We start from the raw sequence: 18,949 nt of genomic DNA, 5'->3' as shown, positions 1-18,949 counted from the left end.
CTGCAGAACGCAACTGATGTTGAGTTTGGGGTGCTATTTTATGCCAAGGACGTGCAAGTGTCACACCAAATTAAAAAAATATATACACATATATATTCAGAAACGTCACCTACAGTTCAGGTTTCTTGCAGGCATTGGCAGTTTCCAAAAAGGCATTACGGAGTTGGGCAACAGAGACTTTTGTGTCAACCATGGCAATCTCACCATTGGGGATCTTGGCTTCAGTGCTCTGAAACTCCATTGCATTCTTTGCAACATGCTCCTTACTTTTAAAAACTTCTAATTTAGGTGAACCACTATAATCAGAAAATGAGCGAGTAAGGAGCTTATGCTTCACTGGAGTCTCTTCCCGAGCCTGAACTCTCCCTTTAGCACTCTGTAGGTACACAACTCTTTCGCTCCTCTCAACATTCTCCTGAGTCTTCACCTGAGGTCCAGGCATCCATTGCATACATCGCTCCAGCTCTTTCTCAGGTTCCACATTCCTTGGCTGGCCAATTGCCAGTTTCTCAAATTCATCTCCTCTGCTCAACCTACGGTTCTCTGAAGTCAAAGTTGGCTGCCTTTCCTTCTCTGCCTCCAAACTGGAGTAAGTGAGCTTCGATGAGGATCCATGATTCTGATGCAAGTCACTTCTTTCATCATCCATCTTCGCATCTTCTGGGAATCTGGTTATGAACGCTACATTTGCCGGCCCAGGGAGGTTATGAACAGGGCTGCTTTCTGGTTCTTCGGCTGCCACCGGTTTAGCTATATGAGCAATTCCAGCAGGCTGAACATAGCCATGTGTTGGTTGGCAGGCCAAGCCAAGAGGCTGATTGGCAACCCTATGGAAAGCAGACGTTTCTGACTGAAGAGGCACGAAATTAACAGGCACTGGGCGAAACTTTCTTTGAGTCATAGTGTCTGCTGGAAGTTCAGGGCTTGAACGGGCACTTTCCTCTTTCACCAGTTTCTCTCTAACTTTTACTCTTTAAGAAAGAAAAATGGATTAAAAAAATGTGGGACAGTTGTAACTAAGCCAGAGAGGAGGGGGGAAACACATGCACCTAGTTTGGGGAAATCCAGCAACATCAAGTTTTAAGCATCAAATTAAACTAGACTAAACTAGTGTGGGAAATCTGAGAACCTTCCTAACAAGTGCCCTTTGCCCAATCTGATGTCAGAGAGGATCAAGACATGGATTTCAGCATAGTCATTTTTCTGTCCACTTCTATTTTTGTGCGTTGTGCTGAACAATTTAGTCAGCTGTGTTCAATTGGCTGATGAGGAAAAGCAATTAAGTATGCCCAAATGAAGAATAAATAGAATTTTGGTTTTCGTCTAGCTACTTATATTACTAATTTTTAAAAAATTTTTTTTTTCAAAAAATAACAACACTGGCACTTGTCCACCTTTACAGTGGAAAAAAGGGTGGCTCCCTTAACATGTTTCTTTTGTTAAAAAAAGCAGCAGCTGAGAACACATTATAAGAAAAACATGTAGAAAAAAGAGAAATACTCCATTTGAATTATAACCAGTGAGAAAATGTTCTAAACAGAGATGGAGAGCAGAGGCAACTGAATCTTGACATGTAACCTGAGAGCCAATACTTTTAGATATTTGTTTTATTTGTGAAAGATTCATGCCTCTACCTTTGCAAAATGCACAAGAAGTGTGAAACAGAAAAAGGGAGGCTCCCGCTTATGTATGTTTTGCTGAAATATGCAGCAATTTGAAAGTGTGCGCACCATGAAAGGGGGAGACTGTATTTTATACTCTGCTACCAATACCTTAGAACAAAATATATCCTAAGCAGAGGATCTGAGAAAGAAATTCAAGTGTAAAACAAGCCGTGATCACCTGATCAGGAGCCAGTACATTTGCTCATTCACACTAAGTCATGTTTTGGTTTAGTGTTGTGTGCAAACAAGGTATATATGTTAGAGAAAAAGGAAGTGGAGTGTACAACTGATACCAAACTCCTTGTTGGATAGGGCCTCTCAATCATAGCTGAGCCTATTCTATATAACATTTGACACATTACCTTTTTAAAGGAACTGTTACTAATAGCAAGTGTTCATACACCACATTATTAGCAAACCAAGTTCTCTTTAAAGTATGTTGCACAGCACTAAACAATCAGAATTTTGCTATAGCCTGTTTTTAACCACCAGATTTAGGAATACTTCCTTGCCTGCTCACTAGAGACCCACTTTTTGGAAGGACAACTCATCCCTTTATGAGAACTACTTTATGTAAACATGCAAGCTGCTCACAGCTCCAAAGACAAGCTAATGTTTTAACTATACACTTTTTTGTATCTTCACATTCAGGGAAACCACTCAGTAAGGGGCAAAAGTTTCTGCATTCAGTGCTTGCAACATTTCCCAGGCTAGTATTCTGTTGCACTTCAGATTGCAAGGCAGGAGAAACAGGTTAATGACAGGCCAAAAGGCAAGACCTGAGTTTAGCCAGTGCCACTATGTTTACACCTGTGGAGCAAACATTAAGGGCATTTCTAGTGCTTCCTACCAGAACATCAATTAGTTGTAAGTGACAAAAAGGAAGACACATAAATTGTCCAGCGGGTGGGGAGGTGGGAGAGAGGGCAGGGGCAGAAGGAAAGTTACATTAGAGCAGAAATTAAAAACAGAAATTGTATTTTATTTTTTTATCCACTGCCATTAAAGGGTGCCAACGACATTTGTTAAAATGATAGTGGGGGAAGGAAAAGGAGAAAGGAAGTTAACAGTCCAATTATTATTATTATTTAAGCCACACAGCTGCATGGTAGGATACCTGGAGGGCCAGCTGATAAGTGAAGGTGTATCCCCATCCGAATCTTTCTGAAGAAACCAATCAGGTTTTGTTTTCCCTGCACTACTATAGAAAATAGAGCTTCAGAATTTTTTTCTGGCAATACGTCAATGCATGCACACACAACCCTCCTGTTTCCCCCCACTTCCTTAAATAGTTTCTTCATTATTCACTGAAGGTATTTGGCTTATAAATGTAAGAGGCAGGCTTGTAGCTTTAGAATAGCTGCGTGTGAATACAACTAGGAACATATCCACAATACGCGCAGAAAAAGCTAAACCTCTCTTGAGACAAATATGCTCTCAATACAGACTGCTACTACACCCAGATGTGGATCTTTTTTGGTTTTTTTTGTAGCTACACATTCAAATCATTTTTCTTCTGGTTCGATATTTAATGCAAGAAAATATTCCTAAGAAACTAAAGTGTAACATGGTCAAATTAACAAATGATGCATTGTCTTAATGAAATTAGTTTAGACCTGCTTTTTGTTTGTTTAAAGAGAAGTTTATCCTGAATTTTCATTTTAAATGTAGGGTGAGAATTTATATTGAGAGAAAAGGGAAAGTTATAAAGAGATTTAAAAAAGAAGTCATATAAACCTTTTAAAAAAAGAATTTCATTGAAACATCTATTCTGATGCCTCACCCCATCTTATAACTTCTCTCGGTTCATTTTTTTTTATTTGTATTTTTTCAAAATAAATGAACTTGTTCATAGGCTTTGAAGAACCTGGACTTGGTAAGCCAGATTCAGAAGCCACTTACCACTGTTCCTGTTTTAGATGTAACAGGAAGCTATGCTGAACTGGCTTCCTAGTCTGTTTGCTCATGTGAAAGGAAAAAGCAAAGTGACTGCAGGTTCAAGCCGTTTGGGCAAATCCTGGTTTATAAAGCCAGGATTTGATTGCATGAACAATGCCTTAGTCCTTCATCACTTCAATGAAAGCAGTGAGAAACGTACAATAAATCAATATCTAATGGTAATGATTGAAAACTGCAAGTTTTTATTAAAATGCACATTAAAACCCTAGCATCACCTTGAAAATTTGCTACTTCAGACCAGACTCTTGGAATAAATACTTGTTCCTGACACTGGTGAAAGGCAAGTTGAGTCAATATTCAAAGTCAGCCACAAACTGCACCAAGAAACTAGGGGGGAAAGGAGGGAAGCAATGACACTGGAACCTTTCCCAAACATCAGTATTCCTAGCCCAAGAAGCTGCCATGATCTAGATAGGTATGGAAGCTGGAGAGTTTGATGCCAGAGTGAACTAGCTTAATCTTTATCACAGAGGAGCTTTAGCTAGAGTCACAGTGACCTGACATGTAGCCCAAAATGGAAAGAATGAGGAAGCTGGAAGCATTAATCCCAATGAGAGAGACCTGGTCCAGATCTGCTTAATGTACTCTGCTATTTTGATCTATGCTAAAGCTCCAGAATATAAAAGCATACTTTAACTTGAAATAGTGAGTTCAGTTTCTGTGTATGCATATGCACACATGTGAACGTGCATATGCATGCACACACGTGTACACTTTTTAGAAGAATGTGTGCAAAAGACGCAGGTGCAATGCAAAGAACTAAATATAAGGAAATACTGGGAGTGAGTTTAACACACATATTCTCTGGGCCCAAAAGGCAAAAATGAAATGGTATTTCAGTAAGACTAAGTAAGTTCCATCTCTAACTACATTTCATTACTCTTATCTGTACCTGGAGAGACAGGATGTCTACCTCTTTCATGGTTTTCCCCTGCATTGTTCCCAACAACATGTTCACCTGTTTTGATTTTCAGGTCAACAGCAGGGAAAAGGGAAACATTGTTTCCCTCAAAGTCCAATTAAAGGTCCAAACATCTGCCTTTCCTTGGAAGGCATTTGCTGCCATTGTTTGCCCTATCTGCTGCTGTGCCCAATTAAAGGCCTTTTATGCCCAGTGATCGCAGTCAATCAGCGATCACATAGTAAAAATGATGCTCACAATGCTATAGAACCAATCACGTTTGGTTCATCCTGATGTAGCCATATTCTTGAATAAGCAACCACTTTCATCTGTTTTAACGTAAGAGCAGCTCTCCGGAATTGGACCAAAGCCCAGTCTAATCCAGCACCCCATTTCTCACATTGGCCAGGTGACGCCCATGGGAAGGTCACAAGCATGTACAAAAGCTCGCTTCTTCATTAAAAAAGAAACCTGCGAGAAGAATTTTGGCGTATCCTTAATAAAAATCTCTACTCATATACAGAAGCTGTTGGCTGAAATCCCTTGGAAGAACACCCTTTACCCCGGATACTGATACTTTTAGTGTGGAAAAATAAGAAAGACAAGTTTATCAAAGGAAATACATGTTGGATAGGAAAGATCCTAGTTTTGTCTAAGATGGAGACGCAAAGAGCCATGATTGCTCTTTGAACTTTGCAGGAGAGAAACAAAGGAAAGATGCCTCCTCTCTCAAGGTGAGACTGAGAGGAGGGGGAAGTAGGATTTTAGGTCAGCAACCCTGACAATGCCAGTCTAGCATCTGAACAGTTTAGGTCATAAAGACAGACTGGGAAGCTTGGAGGTTCCTCTATCTACTTTCTCGCCATGCAAATCCCATCAGCTTTACTGCAAGTTGAGTTGCCTCCAAAGGCTTTCAACAATACTTGAGTAGCTACATTACTGCATAACATAGCTGTCAACTTTCCCCTTTTCTTGCAAGGAATCCTATTCAGAATAAGGGAATATCCCTTTAAAAAAGGGAAACGTTGACAGATATGCTGCGTAATTACATAAAATGTAAGTGACCCCATGGAAGCAACGTTGGAGGTGGTGGTTAGTAGCCCTGTCACCCCAGATACACACGAAGGCACCCTAAAACCCTGAAAAACCACCACAGATATAATTACTTTCTCTTCATACTTCATTGGTACAGAAATTTAGATAAATTGCATTGCAAGCAGAATAGGCAAAACAATGACCAATTAAGAGCCATCACTTTTACCTCATCTCCGAATGCACGATAAAAATTAAATTCAAACAGGAAATGAATATTGGGCAACTGCAGAACAAGTTGGGAACTTAAAAGACTGCATTTGTTTGCTGCCAGTTTTAGGTCCCTATTGAACATGATGAATTCTGAAATACATGATCCACTTCAACTGGGCGATGGCAAAGGTGGTGTTTATAAAACAACATTTAAAAAAATCTATAGAATCGGGAAGATTGCAGAACTCAACACTGAAACTAATTTTTATTCATGCAGCCAGAATCTTCCCTTGTCTTTAAAGAGCTTCCCAAGGGGGCTTTCATTTAGTGGGCTGAGACAGGTTTCATTTGAATCTAGGACAGGAACATATATTGGAGGTTGGGTTGAGAGACAGACCTTATTACAATCTCTACAATGTAGAATTTGTTACAGTGTCCTTCCAATAAGTCTATGTATTTGAATGTGTGACACTGCGAGCTACTTTGGTTGTTCCCTTCTCAATATTCAGCTTGGATTGATCTTTTTCTCATTGGTTTACAGTGTAACAAGGGCACCATTTGTGGTGGTTGGTCCTGATCAGCCAAGTTTGTTAATACACATGTAAAGCAATCAGCAGCTGCCTTCAAGCAACCTGTCTCTGCAGCAGCAGCAGCCTTTATCATCCAGTGTGGCTCAGCAGAGAGGCTTTCACAACTGTGCTCACCTCCTGCCAGTCACAGGCCTTCTCTTCCTCTTTTTCCATTAAAGTCTCTCTTTGGGTTTAAACTGCTCAGCAATCTTCTTCTCATTCATTCTCTCTCTCTCTCATCACCATTAGTCAACATATTTGCCATGACAGATAGATGTGGGTTTTTTTATTGTTCTCTCTGTCCCATAATCTCTCTGAACGCTCCTTGAATATTGAGAGGGCTCGGGCCCCTAAAAAAAGACATGGGGGGGTGGACTTCTTTGGCTCCTAGGAGTTGTTGTGCCTGCATTCAGACATCCCAAACACCACCACAAGCAGCCAGTTATGTGGGGCAGAGATACACACACACCTGCAACACCAGAACACACTTTAGCTGCCCTTGATGTTACTGGGAGTGAGAAGGGAGAAAAGGGGGCTTGGCTACCATTTTTTTTGGAGATGGCCATGTACTTAATAAGGCATCACGTGCTTTTGACGGTATGTTGTTTGCTGACAGAAAAATGCAACCTGAAACCCTCACATTCACTCACTTCGAACTGATATGCCGATTGTCTGAAATTTACATTGGGTTTTATCTGTGGTAACTGGAGGGTCTGCAGAATATTTGTTCTCCCTCCTCTCAAAATGGGTAAGTTCGTTTGTAAAGGTATTTGCCTTTTTAAAGACTCAAATGCTTTTCAGAATTCTTTCCCTCAATCTGTCCTCTATTTCTGCACTGACCTCAAAATTTTAGCAACTCTATTTGTACACCGGTACAACAACACCTGCTTTCTCGTTGGACTTCAACCATTCTTTCAAAGGCTGTTCCAAACATACAATCTATGCCATGCATAGATCTGTCTTGCTTATTTTTTTCCTTCCCAAAATCCTATATCCAATCTTGCTCTTATTCCTGCAACACTAGAAGTGCACTGTATGTGTCACTGTACTAACTCACACCACTTGATGGGTATTGTGCCACTTGCTTCCTATCCAGTTTTCCCCGTATTGCCATCGTCACCTTCTAATATTAAGACAACGTGAAGTCCTTGGAGCAGGTACCAAATACCAACAGTTGCTGACACTCTACAAAACAGCGACAGGAACAGCGTACTTACCCTAATCTGCTGTCGCTGAGGGAATGACTTGGTGAAGCTAGCTGCTTTGGTGAAGAAAGGGAAACCCTGCGAGTTTGCTTTGGCGAACTTGGCACTTCACTTAGGGAGGAGTCATGGCTGATATATGAAAAGGATGTGGAATTCTCTGATGCAGAGGGTAGATCGTGTCTGCTGCAACTAGGTTCTGGAGCTTCTCTCTCATTGTCCTCATTCAAATGCAGTTTTTCCCTTTCTGGAGAACTTGCCCTCTCAAGCACATAATTTTCCTTTGACTCCAAAGAAGCATTCCTCATCTCCTTAGTCTCTGTTCTCGCTGAGTACAGAGAACTATAATCTTTACTTTCATCCTCATTTTTCTCACTCTTTGGTACTCTCTTTTCAGCCACTTCTTGATCTTTCCTTGCCCTGGTGTATTTGGATAAATATTCTGAGTCCACATCCGAATCTATCGAAAGTCCGTATTTCTCAGCCAGCTGACGTCGTCTCTCCGCCTTGTACCTAGCTATCCTTTCCGCTTTGGACTCGGGTCCCTGGGAATCCATGACTGAAGGGCTGTAAGAAGGTGGCTTTGTTTTTCCTCCACTGGATTCTGCTTGGTATCTTGATCTAGGCTGATTCTCTACTGAGGAATCTGAAGTTTCTTCTTCATTTGATCTTCCTATAACAACACAGAATAATTATAACAGGCAGCTTTCCCAGTTTCTCTCTTTTTAAAGAAGTCCTACAAAGTTGTAGGTATTATCCTGACACTCATCCACTTCCGTATGACTTCCTTCCAGATGTCTTAGTATTCAACACAAGTTACAATGTTTGAAGCAGACATTAAGGAATCTACGGGCAAGTCTTTGGGCTTTCTATTCCGTCTCACTGTTTGCTAAAGAGAAAATGAAAAAAATAGGCTAGGGTGATGGCTTGCAGAGCCTGTAAATAGCCTTTGCCTCTGTTAATGGTGTTTTGGGTTAGGGAGCTCCCCACAGTTTGGTTAAAAAATGTCCAGGGTGGGACTGTGCATATTTGTGCCCCTATCTCAAGGTTCAGAAGCATCGCTGGCCTGGCCCATCAGTCCCTTGAGCCTTAAAAATTCCCCTTAGGGGCATCCCTGGATAGCTCAGTTGGTTAGAGAATGGTAACATCATTCTGATAACACCAAGGTTGCTTGGGACAGATGGATATTCCTGCACCGCAAGGAGTTAGACTAGATCAGGCACCCCCAAACTTGGCCCTCCAGCTGTTCTCCCATCATCACTGACCACTGGTCCTGTTAGCTATGGATGATGGGAGTTGTAGTCCCAAAACAGCTGGAAGGCTAGATGGTCCTCAGGGTTCCTTCCAACTTTACAATTCTAAGATTTTTATGATTTGTTTATCTCTTTGTAAACAGCAGTTGGTGTCCAGGACTTGGGGCTAAAAACAGAGGAAGTTTAAGTCTGGTTCAGTTAAACAACCTTAATAGAGAGCAATGAAAATTAGGAGTAACTTTAAAACTTGCAACTGCTGCCTGTTTCTTGAGCGTTTACCACAAATATTTGAAGTTACTCTTCAATTTCCAAACCAAGCTCTGGGGACTTCTCCCATTATTATACATCCTATCAAAATACAGTAGAATTGCTTATAAGCTGTGTCTTTTATTTCAACCATATTACTTTTTAAATAGACTGCCCTGGGCTGATAAAATCCTAGATACATCGTGCAGCTGCGCATCCTCACTATTCACCGATTCTACAGATCCTTATGGTTAGCTATTTCTAAGCATGAGTTGCATTTAAAAACAAAACAAAAAACCTAGTACAGAAGAACCTAATAGTTGATCGGGCAAGAATTTGACTAAGCCCCTCTTAAAGTCACCTATTTTTCTATGTGCTAGCACACACTCCCAGAGAATAAAAACCCTTAAAATGTTTAAGGTATTTTATACCAGTTGCCCTTTAAAACATAAAGGAAATACAAGGATTCTATAGTACCTACTCATAGCCAGGCAGAGCTCCTACTAGCCCAAATCTGCTACAATACTTGGTTAAAAATAGCACATATTACAAATATGTTTCTTACTGAAGTGAGGACTATATGGATCTGTTGCACGCATATATCTTGGTGTATCTTCTTCTAGCAAACGATGGGTAACCAATCCTGGACAGTTTTGCAAAAGGACGGGCTGAGTGTCATTTTCAATTCCCTCTAAACGCCTAGCTATCCTTTCTTTCCTGGGGAAGATGAAAGCAAGAGGTTATGCCAGAAATACCCCCAAAGAACTGGAAATCTATCCTAAGGAGAAATATAGAATTTACCTTTTCATTTCCAAGGTATCCTGCCTGTTCGGTTCAAAGAGTTTTCTTAATTCGGAAACTGAAGCAAAACAAAACCCCATAAAATACTTATTAGAAATCTGCAACTATGCACTTTGTTAATGGAATGGTTTGCAGTTGTATTCTAGGTTAGTCATAAGTGTAGACCCACTGAAATTAATGCACAAGACTACTTGTAATTAATATCTGAGAAGTCAGATACAACCCTTGGATTTTTACTAAATTATTAGTAAACAGCAGATTAAGAAAAGTATTATGTAAAACTTTGGAAACCAGTAGAATACCAACATTATTCTCATTCCTGTTCAGGGTGTTTCTCAACCATGCATAATCATAAAACAACTTTTGGTAGAGGTGAGCCAGCTCGTGCTATGCAGCCACTTCCCTGATCTTAAAGAGCTTCTCTTTTGAAGTTACTAGAATTCTGTGTTCCTTCAGACAGCAATTCACAATTTTTATTTTATTTTTTAATTCATACTTCATGCTCAGTGGAGAAGCCATTATAAAGAAGGAGGCAGGAGCTCTTGCTTCAAAGGTACATTAACTCTACAAACCACAACTATTTTGCAGTATGCTAGCAAGCAGAAGCATTCCACAACCAGGGTGCCACCACTGAAAAGTCAGTGCTGCAGTCACAACCCATCTCACTTCTGCATAAGGTGGAATCAAGAGCAGGGCGTATAAGGCAAATGTAGGTAGTGATGGAGCTTCATCCTCTGGCACTGGGGGCAGAGAACAGGCGTGGGCGTGGCTGGCAATCATCCTGGGGGCGTGGCACACCGCCTGCAGGGGAGTGGCGCACGTTCTGGGGGTGTGGCACATCAGCTGTGGGGGCGTGGCGCCCAGCAGTTGGGGGGGCAGCTGTGATGGCACCCCACCAGGTTTGTGGTGTGTGTGGGGGGTGATGCGCTCCCCCACCCCCCTCTTCCTCCGCCAGTGAATGTGGGCCAATGAACTTAAGGTAATAGTTGTTGTTGTTGTTACCATCTATTTTTTATTCATTTTGCAGCAGCGTAAATAAAAACAAATAACACCCCAAGAGGAAACAGAAGTTTACATACAAAGTGGCAGCTGCTTTTGACACCATGGCTTGCACAGCTATGTTCATTCAGACTCTATCCAAAATCCTGATGAGAAAAATGCTGCGGAAGGCAGTCCACAGGATCAGAGCAAAATCAGAAGCTGGCAAGTCAGGAAGAACACTGAGACCAGAGCTTGGAGAGGGGGAATCTTGTGGGTCATGAGTGGAGCAAACTGCATGGCTTTCACTCGCTTTTCACTGGTTAATTGACAGAACAATTTTACTGCTTGAACCACTAATGCACTGTATGCTTGGCAACTCTAAAGCTGACTTCAGCACAGGTTTTTAAGGGGGCCTTTGGAGAGTTATGCAGTCATTTCCCTTCAGGCCACAATTTTTAGGTACGTGTTTAAGAGCCGAGGACCTAAGCCACATAAATAACACCAACACATAGCCAACTCTTATTTAGGTGCAGGCCTAAGAGCATAAACTTCTTTTTATTGCCATCAATGGACCATTACCGTGGTTAACATATGAACTGCAAGTCGCCACTTCGCTGAAGCAAAACCCTGAAGAGTTTATTTGCAAGTGAGACCTGCAGCAAAATGCCTCCACACTCCATAAGAAATGTTCCTGTTCAGGCCCCCAGGCAGCTTGGAACAGGAGATTTGTACCGTAGTGCCGTTCAAGCCTTGCAGGGTAGGGAAGGTGAAGGAAACAAAATAGGATTCTCTCCTCTCCCACAGTGCAGTGCTGGATGGTCCGTATCCCGGGTTAATAGCCAGCTGAGAGGTTAAAACCCTGCAATCTCAACTCTGCAATTGATGCAATGGTCTTCCTCAGGTGCCAGAAGCATCCTGGGTTGTGCTGCTGTTTTGCAGGCCTAAGTGAAAGCTATGGGCTTGTGGAGTATCTCCCCAACACCTTCTCAAGCTAGACCTGAGATAAAAATAGCAGAGACCTAGCCTGTGCAGCATCACACTTTTTCCACACTTGAGATTCCAGACAGTTATATCAATTACATAGGTTAACACATGACTGGAGGCTCTCCTAAGACAACTTTGTCCCCATCCCCTTTTAAAGTGACCTGACAGGTAGCCCTCCTAATATGAAGTTCCTCTAGATCAGGAGGGCCACAGGTTCGCTTCCACCCTATCCTATATGCTGTATAGAAGTAAAATTCACATTCACCTAGGTTTAAAAGTATCCCCCCCCCACAGATACTAGTAAATCCCTGGGGGCAGGGGGGAAATGGTCAGTTAAATTTTGCTTTTCCTATACGTCCTGTAATGCATGTATGATCAGTGCAAGACACCTGCATGCTCACTCTTTTCACGATCCCATTGAGAGGTATACAATTTCACACAGACATGCTGGGCCAGTCTGAACATCAGCATAAACTTTTGACCACTTAAGGATACACCTGGGCTGCACAAGTTATCTCAGCACAGCTGAGAGGTGCAGAACACTTACAAGAGAGAAAGCAGCGTTTTAAAGATGAGTGATCCAACATGCATTTCCAACCAGCTTTGCTTTAAGTCACTTAGTCCCAAGGATTTTATACAGATCATGTAAGTGACAACCCTTCTCCCATAAGAGGAATCACAGACTTTAGAATCTATTTTTAAATGTTGCACAGGACACTTTAAACTGGCTTATTTTGCAATAGATTGCATTATAAATCTTAGTTTTGAAAGCTATATATGGTTGGGGGGGTGTTTTTACACAAGGCAACAGTTACATTTTAGCAGGTTAAATATGCATCTGCCAAGAGTGTCTTAAGATATACTCCAATGGCAATTTAAAAACAAGCAAAGGAAGAAATATCTTTCTCTCTCCAATTATATTTTTTGTGTGTCAAACAGCTTTAAATTTCAGGATGGAACGGTCTTCCCTATCACACTAACAAATGTCCCACATTATGGCAAAAACTCTCTCAGGCAGGATAAAGGATCCAGTTAGATACTAGCCATGTGACAGTAATGCAAAGTCTATTTTAAGAGCAAAATTGAAAGCCTTTTGCAGTTTCTACCACAAGGGGAAGACACAGGCATGTCCAAATCAAGACTTTGAGAATTTTGCATCGCCATTTTAAAAATAAAAACAATACCTGATTCCCAGATCAATTTCATGTAAGCAAACATACTTATTTCTCTGTGCACCACTCTGGAACTATTTCATGATGCTAGGGCGGTGTTTTTCCAGCTTGGGTCCCCAGAAGTTGTTTAACTACAACTTCCAACATTTCCATAAGAGTTGATTCTAGGTGAAGGCAGTTAGGTATGGAAGCCTGAACTAACCATTCACATAATGCTCTGTGTTTTTGAGGGGCCCACAACAGGAAAGGAGGCTCACTAAGGGCATCTTGCCCCAGGACCCTACAAGACCTGGAGATGGCACTGAATTTCATGTTCCCGGTTCCTTTTTGAGGGAAGAGGGAAGTGAATGACCATTGCTGGAAGATTTCGCACACCATGATAAAAGTTGAAGGTTCATTGTTGGCATGTCAGAATTTTGCAAGGAGTAGAACTATTATCCCAGAACAAACCCTCTGCTTTCAGCATGCCTCTTTCAGGAATGGGGCAAAAGGTTGTTTACGAAGAAAGCATGTCTATGGCTATCTTTCAAAGCAACGTTCTAAAAAGCCACTATACAAGAAAACACAACTCTGTACCTACCTTTTGGCAGCACTGCTAAAAGGTTGGCATCGATATCCTTAGTGCTGTTTGCAAGCTCTTCTTTATCTTCAAATGAAAACTCTTTCTGAAAACTGTAGCATCAACAATATTATGTTTAACAAAGGTGTGGAAGACTCTGCTATAAATCAAGTTATACTACGGCATATAGGCAGTCCCTCCCCCCCTTACTGGAAGCATCAGTGCCTTAGTGAAAGAGTACTTGGGCAGCCCATGACATCGGCCTATCATCCTTGATGATCAATACTACATATTATGCCATATCCTCATTGGTTCTTCTGGTCCTTGGTTTATTAGTGTGGGAGTTCATGCCTGTGCTGTGGAAAATATACTAATCTCACAAACTCTCTTTTGTTCTTCTGGCTGCAGTTTCTTACTATTATTATTCTCAGTCTAGACCAGCCTTCCCCTGATGTGCACTCCAGATGTTGTTAGTATCCAACAGCCCCAGGCTGCATGCCCAGTGTTCAGCAATGGTAAGTGTTGTAACTCAGAAACATCTAAAGGGCACCAGGCTGTGGAAGGTCAGTCTATGTCTTAGCTCCTACCCCAACCATTGCCCTCCATAATCAGAAATTCTCTAGTCATTCACTAATCATAGAGATTACAAATACAGCATGTATCCATATTTTATTGGTTTTGATCTGCAACTCCTGGGTGCACTGCAAGCTCATGTCATTACAGGAATCTCTTCATGCTATTTTTGCACAACACACACACACACTTCCCTTCGAAGCTACTGATGCCTACAAGAGCTCATATCTGCTCCTGCACACCAGGTGCCTTAGAATGTGTGCTGTAGCCTACCAAAGCAATATTCCTCCAATTCTGAAACATCACTGTTTTCTCATTTGTTTTTAGGTGTATTACCTTTAAAGATCTACTTATATTTTTTCTGTCAATATATCTTTTTCTGCAACTGAATTTAAGGGAGGAAAGCTTTCTAGTTGTTGTCATTGCCATATAATTGGGAGTCATAAACTCTTGCTGCTCTACTGCAAATCACCCAAAGATCTACCAGTACATCCAAAACAACTTTCTACCCACTTTTAGTCTAGCCAATATGACTTGTAAAGCTCACATTGTACTAGTGGCAGGATAGGCTAGATTTCTGACTTAATAATCTATGGCAAGCCTGAAGAGCTACATTTCTTCATTTTTCTTGAATTTCCTCTCTCTCCTGTCACAAATTAGAGAGATGGCCTTTGCCCACTTTTATCCCCTGCCAATCTGTTGCTAGAGATCCAGATACCACAGCTTACAGTTCCTAACTTTTCCTTAAAAAGAAGAAAAAGACTGCAAATGTTTCCATGGTTTTTGGGGATTTGAAAGATACTCATAAAAGCACAGCCCAAAGAACTAGGCTTTCTAATCCTCCAATTATTTACTGTTTTAAAACTAGGTAATATTAAACAAACTGCTAAGCTATCTGACTGAGCTCCTGTTACATGGGCTGACAATAATTTTGGGCAAAGAGGGCATGTTTTAAGATGAAAAGGAGGACTGCTCTCTGCTTCCGTGACATACAGTCTTTGAATATCTGTCCTATTAACCTAATTACTATTCCCAACAATCAGCAACACCGTTAACTCAAACCCCAAGGAAACTGGCATTTCATCATTATGGCTCATTATACTGCACAAAGAAGTCATAACCTTGAACTCCTTCATGGAAAAGGCAGCAAAAACAAATGTACATAACCATTCCTTTTAAAATACAGACTAGCATACATACGCCAGCTCTCTTTATTTCAGTTCCTCTATTGCTCTTTATGTATAGAGGGACCATAGCTTAGTAGATGGGAGACGTAACTCAGCAGCAGAACATGGAGTTTGCAAGCAAAAGGTTTCAGGTTCAGTCCCTGGCATATCCAATCGAAAGGGCTGGGAGATGGGACAACGATCTGAGATTCCCAAGGGCCACACCTGTGGTGTGACTTGGCATAAGGCAGCTAAGTGGGCCTGGGCAGAGCAGAAGCTTTCATTGCAACTAAGGGAGGACCAGCCAGTATTTGCATGTACTGTACATACATGTCATGACAGTAGTAACTGCAAAAGATAGGTACTTGGTTTCTTTCCTGCCTCTCCTGCTTTTGGCTGGAGTTCCATTTATTGCTCAAGAAGGCTCCTTCAAGACCCAAGCCTGCTCTACTCCAAAAGGATGATATGGAGCTTCTTTTTTTTTTTAGGACAGAGACTAAAAGATTGATTTATACAACCACTTTCTTAATTTCTAGGGTGAATCTGCATGGATTATTAGTGCAGCACACATAAGATTTAAATATGCAGTGACTTCTGATATCTCCAAATGTATGTTCAGAGGGGTAAAAGGTAAAAAAAAATGGTAAAGGACCCCTAGACAGTTAAGTCCAGTCAAAGGCGACAATGGGGTTGTGGCGCTCATCTCGTTTTCAAGCCGAGGGAGCCAGCGTTTGTCCACAGACAGCTTTCCGGGTCATGTGGCCAGCATGTCTAAACCGCTTCTGGTGCAATGGAACACTGTGACGGAAACCAGAGTGCATGGAAACGCCGTTTACCTTCCTGCAGCAGCAGTACCTATTTATCCACTTACACTAGTGTGCTTTCAAACTGCTAGGTTGGCAGGAGTTGGGACAGAGCAACGGGAGCTCACTCCATCACAGGGATTCGAACCGCTGACCTTCTGATGGGCAAGCCCAAGAGGCTCAGTGGTTTAGACCACAGAACCACCAGCTTTGTTTGTGGCAGCTTAAAGATGCACAGATTTATCGTGACATATGTTTTCATGTGTTACCAACCTTCTTTTAGGTGCATGAAATGCTACCTTCAGTTGTGAGGCGTGCATGCGCACGCATGCGCGCGCACACACACATACAGGAGGTGTTAACAGTGGAGTCACAAGACCATGAATTACCAAGTACAGGAGGGCTGTGACATTTCAATTTGAACTTTGCACAGAAACCTCACAGACCTCCTTGTTCCTCTTACGTTTCATAGCTTTTGGCTCCACTCTTAGTCTTCCCCCCCTGCCAGCTGAGAATAACATTTCAAGCATCTGACAGAGTGGGCTCTGCCCCATAAAATACTATGGGCTGGTTTGCATAGCCAGTAAGCCATGGTTTATGGCTTACCATGAAATAGCAGCATGCTAGTTCTTGCTGCTGAAATGCTCTGCCTGACCTGGAGCCAGGAACAACAAACCACAAACCTTGCCTTGACATTACATCCTTGCCAACAGTTGCACTCTGTTTTCTCCAAAGAAACTACAGTCAGAAGCCAAGGTTTGTTCTTGACTTGCTGCTAATGGAAGAGAAACTGATCGTGAGTGATGGTTCACACACAACACTAATCACAGATAGTTTGTTCCTCCTGGCTCCAGGCAGTGTGGAGCAAACAGAGGCAATTCAACAATATCCAGAGTAAACGATAAACCAGGGTTTACTAGGCATGAACTAGCCCAAAATACCTGCTAGTGTCCCAAGGTGTCAAAGGACTCTTTGTTGTTCTGCTATGCAATGATGAAGATTAAGCCAAGTGTTGTTCTTTGTTCTCACCAGAGACTAGTCAGTTACACCCAAGAACTGTTAAGAGAGTTTTGTTCGTTTGTTTACCTTAGTGTCCTCCTCCTTTGGAGTAATCTTGGAGTCTTATACCTGACCAAATTTTCTTTGTCAAAATCTGGAACAAAGAAAGGAAATTGTATCACATCAGCAAAAGGTTTAATGGGAGAGGAGAAAAACGCTAGTGCTTTAATAGTCTAACCTTGCACTTTGAGCCAAACAAATCAATTATGAAGTGTTCATATGGTGAAAGCAAACAAAGCTGGAGAGAGAGAATAATAACAGAACACTTAGAACTATGAACAGAGGACTGGGCCAGTAGCTTTCATGTTGGCACCCTGGGTAAATTTGTTATACTGTAGTTAGCATAAGTTCCACAATGGCCCACATCATGGTGAACCAAACTGCCACTTGACATGAATGAGTAAGTATGCTGCTCACATCATTCCCGCCATGTCGGTACTTCCTGCATTAAACATGGAAAACATTAAACACTGGCTTTTTAGCTAAATATACATTTTGGTGATCTCTGATCCAGACTTACAAGACATGTTCATATTAAAAACAGGTTTACCATTCATACTTCACATTTGCAGCATAAAATACAAAATAATGGTGCAATTACAGTAGTTGTTTCTACTGTTTAAAGATTGGATTAGCCTGAGTGGGAAGTGCAGGAACCACTGCACAAAAGTAGGATGCAGGAAATTAGTGGTGAGAACCTGTTCTGGACTCCCCCTCCTCCCATGCAAGAAGATTGCAGAGGGATTTGGCAACAGTACTATCTTTGGAGTCTGCTCCATATCTTGACTCCAAGAAGAAGAAGAAGAAGAGGAAGAAGAAGGGGAAGAAGAGGAGTTTGGATTTGATATCCCGCTTTATCACTACCCGAAGAAGTCTCGAAGCGGCTAACATTCTCCTTTCCCTTCCTCCCCCACAACAAACACTCTGTGAGGTGAGTGGGGCTGAGAATCTTCAAAGAAGTGGGAGATAGACTGAAATTGCAGAGTTTCGAGAAACTAAAAAACAAAGTGCGAGATTGGCTTCATTATTATCAGATAATGGAGGCATATAATTCGGACAAGAAAATTGGTTTCCAGGTGGAAAAATCAAAATTAGAAACAGAACTGTTAGAACCCAAAACTAAGATTTTGTCAAAGATGTATAACTTGCTGTTGAAATGGAATATTCAGGATGAAACGGTGAAATCTGCTATGATTAAATGGGCACAAGATGTTGGACATAACATAATGATGGCTGACTGGGAACAGTTATGGACCACAGGTATGAAGTTTACGGCATGTAATGCCTTAAGAGAGAATATTATGAAAATGGTATACAAGTGGTACATTTTTGTATTTTTACTTTGTAATACTTTGAAAATTTTAATAAATATCTTATAAAAAAAAAAAGAGTCTTCAAAGAAGTGTGACTAGCCCAAGGTCACCCAGCAGCTGAATGTTGAGGAGCGGAGACGTGAAGCCAGGTTACCAGATTATGAGTCCACCGCTCTTAACCACTACACCACACTGGCTCCAACATTCTCCCATCATGCCTTGTGGAACAGCTGGAACAAGTGGAGCTGCTGCAGAATGTATTAGATCAGTGAATCTAAGTTCCCCAATGCCATGCAGAGATACACTTGAAAAGTAAGATATAAAGGAAGGTAATGGCAGGGCTACCATGTTTCAAACAGTGTAAATCTGGACAGAAGTATGGCAACCCTAGATGAGGCTACTTTGCAACTACTGCCTGTACCCATGGCCCTCACAGGAAGTAAATCAAATGGCTTTGGGCTGTATCCAGCAGACTTCCACTCACACAAAGCCATTTCCT

General features: G+C 41.5%; 1 protein-coding gene across 15 annotated transcripts in view; it reads right to left on the bottom strand.

The window, feature by feature from the left end:
• Positions 1-18,949, bottom strand: part of SVIL (supervillin) — a 145,567-nt gene that overhangs the window by 53,371 nt on the left and 73,247 nt on the right. For 11 of the 15 annotated variants that reach the window (XM_082193702.1, XM_082193703.1, XM_082193701.1 and 8 more), the window contains 7 exons: positions 17,165-17,231; positions 13,558-13,649; positions 9,841-9,898; positions 9,605-9,756; positions 7,556-8,213; positions 2,782-2,865; positions 114-971 (listed from right to left, as the gene is read on the bottom strand). In XM_082193702.1, coding sequence (XP_082049828.1) covers positions 114-971; positions 2,782-2,865; positions 7,556-8,213; positions 9,605-9,756; positions 9,841-9,848 — 1,760 coding nt within the window. In that variant the 5' untranslated portion in view covers positions 9,849-9,898; positions 13,558-13,649; positions 17,165-17,231. The remainder of the gene's footprint in view (positions 1-113; positions 972-2,781; positions 2,866-7,555; positions 8,214-9,604; positions 9,757-9,840; positions 9,899-13,557; positions 13,650-17,164; positions 17,232-18,949) is intronic. The other 4 variants (XM_082193704.1, XM_082193705.1, XM_082193707.1 and 1 more) reach the window with 3 other exon arrangements.

The sequence above is a fragment of the Podarcis vaucheri genome, assembly GCF_965113315.1.
Source record: "Podarcis vaucheri genome assembly, chromosome: 12".
NCBI classification, from domain to species: Eukaryota; Metazoa; Chordata; class Lepidosauria; order Squamata; family Lacertidae; genus Podarcis; species Podarcis vaucheri.
This window is presented reverse-complemented; position numbering and strand designations above follow the sequence as displayed.